Source organism: Pinus tabuliformis, chromosome 8 (genome assembly GCF_031772625.1).
Source record: "Pinus tabuliformis cultivar Carrire ecotype Pingquan chromosome 8, CPIR1, whole genome shotgun sequence".
NCBI lineage: Eukaryota > Viridiplantae > Streptophyta > Pinopsida > Pinales > Pinaceae > Pinus > Pinus tabuliformis.
In genome coordinates, this window is record NC_142294.1 from 1,967,392,017 (window position 1) to 1,967,406,339 (window position 14,323).

Consider the following 14,323-nt stretch of genomic DNA (forward strand, 5'->3'; position numbering starts at 1 on the left):
GGTTGTCATGTCCTCTTTTGACTCTTGTAGCTGCTTGATGTGCCTTGTTAAGGAATATATGTTGGACCTTGTCCACCTCCTCCTGAGGGATGGAGTTTATTCCCAGGTTGCCTCCCTGTTCTAGAAACTTTTCCAGCTCTAGGTTCTCCCTTTCCAGGATCTCCTGTAAATCTTGATCCTCTGTACCACTTTCACTTTGAGTCATTTCCTGGTCTTTTTCTATTTCCATGGTACTCAAAGGGTCTGTCATGTGTTCATTCTGTTCTAAGTGTACTCCATGATGGTCTATTTTTCTTTCCCCCTTGCAATCTGATTCTCTGTACTCTCTTTATCCCCTTCATCAACTTCTTTTTCTCCTAAGATATCAAAATTGTTGTAACTTTTTGTTTTATCATTCACACTAGGGTTCTTTTGTGTCTTCCTTCCTCCTCCTTTTCCTTTTCCTCCTACTTTGGTGAAACCTGTCTGGTCTTTTCCTTTGTTGGTATTTAGGTTTTCCTCCCTTCTATTGAGAGGACAGTCTCTGGATAGATGCCCATGCTCATGACATTTGTGACATCTGAACGGGATATGTTCATAGTCAACTGCTTGAACCCATTCCTTGTAATAGACTTCGAGAATGAGCTCATCCAGAAGGGTTCCTGATAGGTCCATCTCCACACATATATGGGCATAGGATGTATATTTTCCCCTTAGAGTTGCCTCTGAAATTTTTAAGAAATGACCTAATTTATTGCCTATAGCTTTTAAAGACTCTGGCATCCAGTAATCTAAAGGTAAGGAGTATAGTCGAATCCATACCAGTACCGAAGTGAAGGTTTCTCGTTCTGGCACAAAGTTCATCGTCCATGGCCGCATATAGAGACCAACAGCTGCAAAGAAGTATGGCCCTCCTTCAAAAATTTTGTCTCTGTCTTCCATGTTCGTAAACACCACAGTGAAAAAACCTTTGGATCCAAGATGTATATTTAACTCCCCCTTTGGTTTCCAGTTGTATTTTATCCAGGTGTACAACGCTTTCTCTGATGGCCAGATTCCCATAAATTTGCATATGATGGCATAGTTAGCCATGTGATCCCTGTGCGCTTGCAGAGCTGGATCGTTCAGAATAACCCGAGGTTTAGTTATGGTCTTGGGTTTACAGGGCCCCATCTTAGCTCTGTTCTCTGATCCTTGACCTCTGTCTTCCTCTTTCTCCTCCTGACAGTCTTCTTCGTGGGCCCCTTGATCTGCATTGGTTTTGCTGCCTTCCGCCTTCTGAGTTTCTGTGTTTTTTGCCTTGACCTCCAAGGGCTGTGGAGGTTTGTTCTTTTTCCCTCCTCTTCCTCTATTTGCTACCATATTACTGTAGGAGGGAGTGGAGCTCCCTCCTCCCTGTGTCTCCATGGATGCTTGGTGCCCTCTGTCACTTGCTTCGTTAAACCCTAGAACCAGAGCTTTGTTTGAGCATTTGGGACTTTATCCATCCATCTATTCATTCTCATAACACCAATAAAAAATATCTAACATAACCATAAAACATTATTGAATCACTTAACTTCATCAATTAATCATTGAATTTCATTTGGAATTAAGTGCTTGGCTCCTTTTTAGCTTCTTGGAAGACTAAATCACTAATTTTCTGAGTTGATATACGTCTGATAAATTCTCTTTAAATATTTGATCTAAATGTTATTTGTCTGATCTATATCCTGTAAGTGGTCCCAAAACTAATTGGTATTCATTTGAAGGTCTCTTGTTTTGAGTTTCTAGCTCATTCTTGACATCTTGCATTGTTTTTCAAGTGCTAGTATAATAATTGCAAGGTATGATACAAATTTGAAGACCTTTGAATACAAGGTTGCAAGATTAATAAATTGCACTAAAGGCTCTAAAAAAAACTAAAGAAATCATCTAATTCACAAGAAATAATTATTGAAGTGATTTGGGCTTGAAGTTTTCTCAAAGGGTTTGTTGGTATCTTGTTATATTTTGCAATTACCATTTTGCATTTAAGTGCTCTTCCTTGATTTAGCATTCTTCCTTCAAGAACATAATTGGCGAACCTAATTCATAAGTTCTATAAAAGGCTAACTAGATTGGCCCATTGCTCTAAAAAATAAAGTTGTGGATTAATGATCTTTTCTCTCATTTCATTGTGACATTGGTTCTAAGGAATATCTTTACTTGTCATTGCAATCACGTTAAGTAGATAATTGAATAAGTAGTTACATTGTTTCTTATGGTCGGCATGGAAAAATTTTTTGTGACAAGTGTAACTAATATTGTGTATCGCAAGTGAGCTCTATTTCTAAGTTTACATTCTTTCCAGTCAAGCCAATTGATAATATTAATCCTAATAAGAATACTCTTGTGGTAATCCAAAAGAATTGTTAGTTGTGTTTAAGTTCTCTATCTTGTGTATCTAATTGACACATTGGCACACTATTCTTAATTTCCATCCTAATTGGCATTATTGAAGGAAGCATTGTGTTTATGGTTGTTCAAGAGCAATTTCCTTTATCTTGACAACATTTTTGCGCCTTCTATCTTGTTCCATTGAGCATCTCCTACTTTAGTGAAGATTGCCTTTATATATTGAGTTAATTACTTCATTTTTATAATATCATTGTATTTTGTCTCTAAGTTCTTAATACATTTAACAATATCACTAAAAATAATATCTCATCGTACATTTACATCCTAGTATTAGACTTGCATTTAATTAATTTACCTCCAAGCATAAGCTTGGTTGAAAGACTCTTAGGGCCACCTTTTTCATCTAGCTTGTGAAGTCTAGAACCTCTTTAATGGTTGACATGGTGACCTTGCAGTCTTCAGAGCCGAAGTCTTTGTAATGCCAAAGACATCAGGTGGTTAGATTTCCAGGGGAGGTATAATCAATATATCCATTAACATCTTTCCCTAGGCTTCTCTCCAGAACCTACTCTAGACACTAGCTTCAAAACAATTAAGGGAAAGGATTCACCTAGTTAGGTGTCTAATCTAAAATTAACTAGGATATTGCATTTTACTTAGTTTTAGGGTGTCTCATTTCATATAGGATAGTGAAGTGTCCTAATGTAGCAACTGTTCATTTGGTTACTTGGTAAATAATTTATATTAAGAAATTATTTAACTCCATTAAATCATTGGTCTTTCAGGATAACCTAATATAATCATTAAATTGGCTAAATTAACCAAGTTTCTAGGCCATTCAGTTGTGTCTCTCGGCCTTGTCAGTTTTCAATGGGTCTTTCCATCTTCACATTTCATAGGGACTACCCCCCACAACCTATTGTGGGAAGACAACTAGAATAGAGAGGACGAGGATTAGAGTGACAACACCCACCCTGATCGTTGTTGTATCTGTACTGTACAATTTGAGCAACAACAAGACCACTTGAATCGGTAAGATTCAAGGGCTTGCTTCTCAAATTTCTCCATGAAAAGGTTTGCTATAATGGGAGAGAGAGGGGATCTCATTGCATCTCCCATGGTTTGTTCATATTACTTACCTTCGAAGATAAAAAAAAAAGTAGAGTGTAGGAAAACATCAGCAAGATGGGCAGTTTGAGGATCAACTACTTCTTTCATAACATTGATGGCCTTAATAAGAGGAATCATGATGTAGAGGGATACCACATCCAAGTTGATAACCTGGTACTCATTTTGAACTTTTTCTTTCTCAATCATCTTCACAAAAACACTTGAATATTTGATAGATGAATTAGAATTACCTACAAGGGATTTAAGGATTTTAGAAACATATTTTGCAATTTCATAAGTGGGGGAGCCAATAGTGTTGACAATAGGTCTTAAGGGAACCCCATCCTTATGGATTTTAGGGAGACCTTAAATTCTTGGTGTAATTTCATAATTAGGGGTAGGTCATTTTTTATTTCATTCATCTAAGTTAGATTTCTTAATGATCTTTTTGAATTCCTTTAAAATTATAAAATTTAATTTAATTTCTAACTTTTTGTAGGTACCAGTATAATCAAGGTGTTCATTCATATTTTTAATATAGTCACTATTTTCCATAACAATAGTGACGCCTCCCTTAATAGCCTTAGGGACCACAATATTGTCATTGTTTTTAATGTTCGTGGTAGTTAAACGTTCTTCCTTGTTAAGATTGTCCTAAGGAGGTCTAGAGTTTTTATATATAGAAGTGCAGTCCAATCTTACAACCTCTTTTTCCTCAATTCTCAAATCATTAATACCCTCCTCAATACTACAGATCATCCTTTGAAAAGGTATCTTCTTGGGAGCAATGGAAAAATTAAGGCCCTTATTTAGAACATTATATTCTTCTTTCGTTAAATGGTAAGAGGATGGGTTAATAAATTTTTTATGGTTTCTACATGGCTTATGTTATTATTAAAAGCAAGAGTGTTAGACATCTTGTCTATTGGGGAATTATTATAAGAGCTAAATTTTATATTGTTGGGGTGGTAGCCTGAGTTACCCTTGAGGATGTTGATAGTGTTATTAATATTAGGGCTAGACTTATTGTTTGAAGAGCCCATTGAGTTTTCCTTTTCATTAGTGTTGTGGTTTACACTGTTAGATTTGTTATCATTGGTAAAGGAGTCATAAAATGAGCTGCAGTGAGAAGCATTGACATCATGGACACACGATATGCTATCATTGGCTAAGGTATTATCATGGACACAAGATCTGTTATCATAGGTTGAGTTGTCATCAAATGAGTTGGAGTAAGAGGTGATACCAGTGTTAAAAGGAGTAATACCATCAATGTGTGTGCACATGTTGTCATCGTCCTCAACTTTGGTACTTGGTTCGTTTGTGGAGTTTAAGATGCCTTTTAAGAGATTCATAATCGAACCCATATTTGGTGTTGTGTTATTCATGGTGGGAGTTCCATATCCGCTAACCTACTCAATATTATTATTAAACTTCTTGCGTGAAAATTGTTCTAACTTTTTGAATTTTCTATTTTCAGAATTTAATCCTCCTTTTCAGCTTTGATGGCAGTAGGGACATCAATAATATACCTAGAGATCAGGTTGAATGGTGGATTATATTTAAGTGGGATGAAAATGCTTTGAGGTTTAATTGATTTAGTTTGGAGAAAATTATTCTTGTTTCCTTCCTAATAAATACTATGAATAGTTTAAAGAATGCTTTGGAGTTGTAATGGTTTTTAAAACGGTGTTTCATTCTCGCAAATGTAGGAATTATACCTAGGTCACGATATCTCTTCAAAAATTATAAATTTTCAGCTTCTTTCTAAATCTTGATTCTGGTTCTCTCCAAAAGACTATTTCCTTCCATACATCCAATCTGTATAGGGAAATAATTATGGTTTTTAGGTTTCTGTGGTTGGAATTTTTAGTTTGGAAACTTGGATTCACCACAATCATTTTGTATGAATGTCTAGGTTTCAGGTCCATAAGTGGATCCATCATCAAGACATAAAGTTGTGAGGAAATAATGTTGAGAGAAAAAATTTATATATACACAAAAGATAATCAAAAGGAAATAAGTTAAGAAATGTCGACTCTAATGGGAAAACCCTAATAATATAAACAGAAATAAATAATTAATAATGTAATATTTTAATAAATTAAAAAGTGAATTATTAATATATTAAGCTAAAACATATAATGATAATGCTTTTATTATCTAGTTAATATATTATTATTAATGTATTTATATTATGTTAATAATCAAAATATTATGATAATAACGTTATACTATACTACACATTTTTGTTAATTACCTTATTTCTATTAAATAAGAAAAATTATTAGATATAACAATTATACAAGTCTAATAGTATTATAACGATAATAATATTTTATTAATGTTATTATTATTTTTCCAAGGAAAAAATCGAACTTTATATTAAGGCAATAAAAAGCTACATTTGTAGATGCATTTAAGTATTAGGTGTACTGTATGTCCAATAGGTAAACATAGAGTAATTCATTCTAGGTTGATTGTAAAGTTGTGTACTATCCAAACCTAAGAAAAACAAAAAAGAGTCATAGATTGTTCCCATGTTTCCCCTTTTTTCAGGAAAACAACCCAAACAGGAACATAAAGTTTGTACAAAATTACAAAAAATAGAATTTTTAGGTAGTATCAATTTTTATCCCTTGTAATAACAAGACGGAATCAACAAACAAAAGAAAATATATCTTGTGCAGAGCAATACACATTTTGAAAGGATCTTCCCCTCTTGATCATGGGAAAGATGGTTGTTGATCCGACACACAGATCAAATCCTTGTCAACTTTTGATATGCGCTAGAAACCCATTTACTGTTGTACACCCTCCTTAGAAAGGAGGTCTGCAGTTGAGTTATGTTCCCTGTAAATGTGACAAACAGTTATAGAGTCAAATTGTTGTTTTAAATGTAAAACTTCTTCTAGTAATGCAATCGAAATATAGTTTCGACATATGTGCTCTCCATTAAACCATTTTACAACATTTTTTGAGTATCCAAAGATCTGGACCGATCCCATCCCCATATGAATAAGCTAGCAAAGTAACAATTTTAAGGATTGAAGATCAGCAAAATTAATTGATTCTGAGCCAACACCCACCGATGATTTAAGATTTTTTTGGTTATTGATGTGAATGACAAGGCCTACACCATAGATGTTCTGTGGATCAGACGTACCGTCAAAATAAGGTCATGGTATGTCTCCACCGTCAATATTATTTTTAATTAAAATTAATACTAGTATTCTAATATTACTATAGAGTTTATTCTTAAGTATGTAGGAACCAAAGGGAAAGAGGAAGAGAAAGGGAATGGGGAAGGATAATTTATAGGAGAAGCTAAGGGAGGTAATAATGGGGCAGAACTTAATATTTTTCAACGAGGGGAATCCAACTATTGTTGATTTCAAGGCAATTGTCTCTGTTCAGATTGTTAGAGTTTTTTATGATCTCAAAATCTTCTGTAAAGGGTCCTCTTAGATAATGGTTTTCTCTAGCAATAATTTCAATGTTTTCAAGATTTATATGGTGCTTGGTTTTAATAGAGTTCTCAGCAAGGGTGGAAGAGTGAACATGTTCATGTCTAATATGAGAAACATTTTCTTTCATCCTGATTCTAAAAGATCTTCTTGTTTCCCCAATGTAGCATTTACCACAATAACAAATTATTCTATACATCCCTTGGTGCTGATGTGGGTCAATGTGATCCTTGACACACTTAACTCCTTATAGATATTTTTCACTAGTTTGAAAGCAATGGAGAAGTTCTTCTTTCTTAGAATTTTGGCTATTTTATTAGTCACACCTTTAATGCGTGGAAGATTTATGTTGTCAATTTTTTTATCGTTCGCTGAGGAGTCTTAAAATGAGTTTCACTAAGGGGCATTGACCTGATGGACATGGGATCTTTTAACACTCGTAGAGTTATTATCATGGACACACGATCAATTATCCTAGGCTGAGGTATCATCCACTGAGTTGGAGTAAGAGGCACTGCCAGTGTTAAAAGGGTTAATACCATCAACGTTTGTGCCCATGTTGTCATCGTCCTCAATTTTGGTAGTTGGTCCATTGGTGGAGTTTAAGATGCTTTCTGATAGACTCATACGCATACCCATATTTGGTGTTTTGTTGTTCATGGTCAAAGTGCCATATCTGTTGACCTGCTCGATATTGTTGTTAAACTTCTTTCCTAAAAAATGTTTCAACTTTTTCAATTGTTTATTTTCAGAACTTAATCTTCCTTTCTAAGCTTTGATGGCAACATTGACATCAATAATAACCCATAGATCAAGTCGAATGGTGGATGCTAGATTTAAATGGGAGAAAAATTATTTGAGGTTTAATTGGTTCAGTTTGGAGCGAATTCTTCTTATTTCCTATCTGATCAATACTACGGTGATTTTAAAGAATGCTTTGGTGGTGTATTGGTATCTTAAACAATGTTTTATTCTGGAAAACGTAGGAATTATACCTAGGTCATGACATTTCTTCAAAAAATGTAGATTTGCAGGTTCTCCCCAAAAGAAAAAATTCCTTCTATACATTCCCTTTGAGTCTTTAGGTTTCTGTGGTTGAAATTTTTAGTTTGAAAACTCAATAATATGTTATTCAATAACCTCATAGTTGTCATCATAAAACACAATGCATTTTACGATAGTTGCTTGTCGCCAATGCTCATATAGCTAGAATTTAATAGTTATTACAACAATGGACTAGTTTTCATGGGAATGACTAAACAAGTCGACATTAGATTGAATAAGCTTTTGTAATATTTGAATATAATGAAATAAACGTTCTGCAACGTGTAAGATTCATACTTTTGACATTAGACGTAAGATTCATACTTTTGACATAAGATTCATACTTTTGACATAAGATTAATAATCGGCCAAGCTGACATTAGACGTTCGGCAACTTGTAACAGTCATACTTTTGATCATTCAATCTTGGAGGTATCGTACAGACCAAATATAATGGTAGATTTATTTCAATGTCACATTTATTCACTCCCTGCAATTCCAACGTTTGGAGCAACCGAGTCGTGAGAATATAGTACACTCATAATTGCGGTGCAAATTACCCATTGGACAAACCTGTGTTCTGCCATGAGTTGTCGCCCATTGAATCCATATTTGGAACCTGGCAAAAATCTACTAAGCTGACATTAACTATCAATGGTCGTCAACTTGGAAGAATTATAGTTTTGAGTTTTGACGATTCAATCTTTAACTTGGAAGAATTATACTTTTGACAATTTCAATGTAAGTAAAGCGATTATAGGTTCCCAGAAGACATAGAACACTGAGTGACGTTTGAGTGAATTATTAATATATTAAGTTAAAATATATAATGATAATGTTCTTATTATCTAGTTAATATACTATTATTATGTTAATCAAAATATTATGATATTAATTTAACATTATATTAAAATAATTTATTAATTATTTTATTTTTATTCTTAAATTTAAGATTTTTGTGATCTATAATATAAATATCAGTCTTTCAAATTAATCACATCTTTAAAATTTAATTCACATTTCAAACTAACTAATATAATTCATTCTTACGTTTTATTTCTATTAGATAAAAAAATACAAATCTCGTAATACTATAATGATAATGATAATATTATATCATTATTACACGTGTGTGATGCTTCAGTGAAATTGATTGACAAAAAAGGCAGTAGGCTCGTGGGTATCACTCCCCGAATAAGTCGACACATTTATTTATTAACGTGATACTATATTAAAACAATTTATTAATTACCTTATTTCATGCAAGTCTAATAGTATTATAACGATAATAATATTATATCATTATTATCATATTATTATTACACGTGTGTGATGCTTCATTGAAATTGATTGACAAAAAAGGTAGTAGGCGGAAAGGCATCTAATGAATTAACCATTCGTGGGTATCACTCCCCAAATAAGTCAACACATTTATTTATTTGCGGGAATAGGTCAACACATTTATTTATTATTTATTTGCAGGAATGCGTCGACACATTTTTTTATTTATTTGGTACGATTCATGCAAAAACGACGTTGAATATTTGAAAACCATAAATTTGATTGAAAAATGAACATAAGTCAACACATTTATTTGGTATGATTCGTGCGAAACCAAGGTTTAACATTAGAAAAACATAAATTTTATTGAAATATTATTTTTGTATGGAGCAACTAATGCTTGGGTATATATCACTGCCTAACCTAGTGACATATTATCTGTCTTGCCTTGCTGGTAGTATGTGGATATTTTATTTATATTATTTATTTAATAATTAATAATAAAAAAAATTGTTGAAATAATTACATTATAAATCAATTATATTTTGAAATAATTACATCATTATAATTAAATTACATTAAAACTACGGGCGAATTCTGATGGTGCTGGTGATGGTAATGGGCCTCCGGTACATACGGACTCCGTCAGTGACATTGGTGGTGCCCACCAATCAAAGGACGGCAACCTTTCAGATACAGACAGACAATGGGGTCAATGAATTCTCGACAGTACTTGGGTTGAGAGCCCTGTGGTCGGTCTTACCGTTTACGTAAATAGAGTCATCTGGATCGAGCAGTAATACCAATTGAATTTCTCAATTCACATCTTAATCATAGCCCTAATAATGGGGATAGCTTACAGGACGTTGTTGTGACGAAAATAATTGTGCCCGTCAAAATTATAAAATAGCATATTATTGATCTATATATTTGTAAAGTTATCGCTTTACTTGGCATAGAGCGCGATTCAGGAAATGGGTGGGGATTACTGCAAAGAATTCATGTGGACACATAAAGTCCCTTTCTATATTCAGAATTGATCAATCTCCTGCATATATTTCGATGATCTGAAAGGCGCTTCAAAACGGGTAAAAGGCATTTGCAGGCGCGATAACGTTGTAAGGTTGTGTATTAAAGGATGACGACAGAGGAAGAATTAAACTCGTTTGCCTATTCTTATACTCGATATGAGTTGACATCGTCTGTTTGTGCTGTCATATTTGTCACCTTGGTCTTAGTGGATGTGTGGAAGGCCTTTGGAAGGAAGGCTTCTTGGATTCCCGGACAAGCTCTCGTTCTTAGCGCTCTCACTATCCAATTTCTCCTTTTTATTGATCATCTGCAGGTCACTAGAAATTCAAGCAACCAACATTTGAAAGACCTCCAATGGATTCTTTTGGTGTGGGGGCAGCTCCTTGCCGACATCAGGAGAGTTATGATGTGTGTATTCATTTCGTATTTGCTCCCTGGAATTGTCTGTCGGGGCTTGAAAAGTGTATGGGGCGATGTTGGAGCATTGGCATTAATTGTAATAGCTCATATGGCGTACGAGGCTTACTTCCTTGTAACATATACTGAAGACGAGATTTCTGATACCTATACCATTGCATTACTAGATCTATGCCAGTGCGGGCCTTATAAAGGATGGTTGATACCGTCTTACATTGCCCTATCGTTAGCCATTATATTGTTGGTTGTGCTCCTGAGTTGCGCGGTCATAGCAGGTCAAACCATCCGAAACATCATGTCTCAAAAGGTTCCCTCAGCCCTCTCTTGTTGTTGTTCTAATTCTGCTGAAAACAGATTGTGCAACAACGTTGCAGATCACGTCCTCAAATCTTGGATTGTGGCTCGTGCCTCCCAGCCTGACTACATCATGGCCAGATCAGTATTCAGTGCTTTCGCTGGAGTGGTCGTCACAGTTTGCGATGTGTTATTAGTAGTTAAATGGAAACACGTTCCACTTCCACATTATCCATTCGATAAAACAGTTTTTGCGGTTCAGTGTGCCTTCGTGGTAGTGGGAAGCATGGTCGTGGTATTCAGATGGTTCACTGCTGTTCTCTATTTTCCCAGAGAACTTGGAAGATTTCTGGACAAGGACACTTGTTCAGCAGAAACAGGATCTCCGTAGATGCCGATTGTTTCTGTCCTTGTTACTCACTATGTTGCAATGGGTGCAGAAACTCGTGGTCTTCCTTAGCAAGGTGTTGGAATATTAATTTGCAGCCAAGCTCGTGCAGCATGGACAACGGCGGCATCAGGACTGCGCACCCAAAACCTCAGCAGCGCGGTGGTTTGACCGGAATTCGGCGGATCCGACGAAGAAATCAAGGAGCTCCGAGAAAATTTACGTGTTTCTGACCTGACGTAACGCAACGTCACGTTCTCACTTCAGCAGTGGTATGGTTTCCGATATTCGTCGATCTCGGAAGCTGCTTGCGTCAATTCAATGCATTGCGTGGAGTGTTTGACTTTTCCGCTGACCGCCGAGGATGGAAGCGTTAATGCTCTTAATGGTTGGTCGTAGTGTTTTGTTGGAAGCCCTTTAATTTGGGTATGGGCACATACGTATTTATGTTTTTTATATGACGTTGTCATAAAAGTATACGGTGTGGAGTTTTTAGATAGTGTGTGCTGCAGTCTTCATTGGTGGTGTGTGCCTGCAAGCAAAAGGAAGTTTTATGGGCATGGTTGCTGCGCACGATGAGAGTGCGATTTTTTTTATGTGTTGCCCATTAAAAACCAGAGGAGCAGCGAATGCACAGTTGTGCATAAAGAAAAATGGTGGAGCTCATGCATTTTTTTGAGTTGACATTGTATTGTGTGAGAGTGAAAATGTATGCACAGCAGTGCATAAAAATCAGTTGCTCATTGTAATGAAGAGCGTGTAGTGTGAAAGAAGAAAATGCACAGTAGTGCATGGAGAAAAGAAACGAAGTGAAGCGCTTGGATTTGCATTGAAATGCAAATGAAAAGAGCGCTCAGGTATTTTTTGAGATTGTGAATGTAATGTAAAGATTACTGTATGTGTAAAATATTTTTACAGCAGTATGTGTAAAAATAGTTTTACACCAGCAAATGTAAAAATGGGTTTTGCTGCAGTAAACCCAGCACAAGTAATTTCTCAGGTGAAAATAGAGTTTTGATGGGTGAATGTAAGTTTTGGTAAATCCCTCTCAGCAAAGAGGATGAATGTGTATCAGGCATGTATTTGTATCAGGCATGTATTTAAATCAATAGAAGTTTTTTTTGTGACTGTGTAATGGCCTGTTATGAGAATATTTGTTTTTAAAGGCTTCCCTGTGCAAAAGGTCCTGGAACAAAGAAAACAGAGCATTGGCTCTGTGGTATTTGCTTGAATGGTTTTTGGTATTTTCTCCATGTAAAAATACCCAACACAAGGTCTGTTGGTTTCTCCCTCAGTTTGTATTTGGAATGATCCGACCGTTCATAATGAGAAAGAACAAATCTGATCAATTTTCAAAATACGAAGAAGCTCTGGAGACCATACGAATGCCAGGAGAAAAAGCCGACAGCCTGTGGAGAGCAAATAAATCCGCCTTTGAGAAGACAGAGAATAATTTGAAAAAGGGCATTGAAAATGGTAAGAGTAGTTGCAAAGAATTGATCAGTTTAATAGAACACAAAACAGGGACCCCAGAAGAGGAACTCCCACTTGTCTCGAAGAAGAAAAGCAATTCAAGGCGGTTGGTAAAAATTCGTGGAAGATGAGAGCAGTATCATTGATACATTTGATCATCTACTTTTGCGATGGAGCTAATTCTGATATGGTTAATGTTTGTATAGAAGCTTACCTTCAAGCATCCTGTTTCATGGATATGGTTGACCGTTCAGATCCGGAAACCAAATTAGCGAGGGAGGCAGCGGACAACGAATTCAACACTCTTCAAAACGTTTGGAAGAAGTATCGTAAGATGCAGCCTTCTGAAAATTCGAAGCGCAGCCGATTGGACGAGGAGAAAGCATCAAACAAACTACACAGGCCAGAGGAGGAGGCAAGGTCAAAAAAGCTATTGATAAAGAAGATCAGGGAACCACTTTATGACAATATGACGCAGCTGAGGAAAGAGGAAGAAGACGCGGGCAGAAAAGACCACAGAAATGGTTGCATGGATACCCTGCACGACTCCAAGGATTTGAAGGCAGTTGCTGCAAAAATTACTTTATATAAAATCTGGAGAGTTACCATTCCCAATCCTAATCAAGAAGATGCAATACGTAATTTAAGATGCTTATTGGCCAACATTATTTCTCGTTGCCTTGAGGAGGAGGTGCTGGACAAAGCACTTATAAAAAATTGCAATAAATGGGCAGAGGACGGTAACGAAAATGAGATATTCAAGGCAGCGTCCATAGCAGGAAAAGCCATAGGAGTGCGGCAACAGGTGCAAAATTTTAGTAATTGGATACCCATAAATACCTTTCTGACTCGTTTTGTTTACTCTGCAGAGAGGCAAACGCTGAATCTGTTAACTTTGTGATTCTGTTCATTTTGTTTACTCTGCAGAGACGCAAACGCTGATTTTGTTAACTTTGCGATTTTATTTATTCTGTACTTAACTTTCTGACTTTGTTTATTCTGTAGATACGCGAAGGGAAAGGCAACGACGCTGTACGTATTGAATTCCAAGGCTAACGCTACCACACAGTTCATGGTCAAGTTTAGAGTGGACTATTGTAGTTTGAATGGTCAACATATCAGCGTTAGAGTCAACTTTGTCAAATTTCCAGTTTCGAACTCCACAGCAGTGTGGATGAATGCCATAAAAATATAATTTATTCCACTCAGAAGGATGGTTTGTAACCAGTCTCATCATATGGATAAAAGTCAGTTTTAATTTGGTGGTTTTCTTCGTTGAATAATAAAAATTTTCAATCAAATTATATTCCGCGGATGATGGATAGGTATGTTATTCAATTATCATTAATTAATTATAGATCGAGATAGATATGTTTATTTTAGAATAGTGTTTTTTGTATTTTAATTTGGTAATAGTAGGGATTTAATTCTAAAGAATATTTTAGAATATTTTTTTTAA

General features: G+C 35.5%; 1 protein-coding gene across 1 annotated transcript; it reads left to right on the forward strand.

The window, feature by feature from the left end:
- Positions 1-12,947: 12,947 nt before the first annotated feature.
- LOC149244333 (uncharacterized) lies at positions 12,948-13,977 on the forward strand. The gene is made up of 2 exons (XM_089367971.1): positions 12,948-13,669; positions 13,870-13,977. Exons 1-2 carry the CDS (start codon positions 12,992-12,994, stop codon positions 13,918-13,920), a joined length of 729 nt encoding a protein of 242 aa, XP_089224097.1. The 5' UTR covers positions 12,948-12,991; the 3' UTR covers positions 13,921-13,977.
- The last annotated feature ends 346 nt before the right edge of the window (positions 13,978-14,323 follow it).

What these genes read in the sequence shown, in the direction of transcription:
- LOC149244333 (XM_089367971.1), top strand. Translation starts at nt 12,992, where the DNA reads ATGAGAGCAGTATCATTGATACATTTGATCATCTACTTTTGCGATGGA. An exon ending in CCATAGGAGTGCGGCAACAG is followed by an intron (nt 13,670 to 13,869) that starts GTGCAAAATTTT and finishes TTTATTCTGTAG; the next exon opens with ATACGCGAAGGGAAAGGCAA.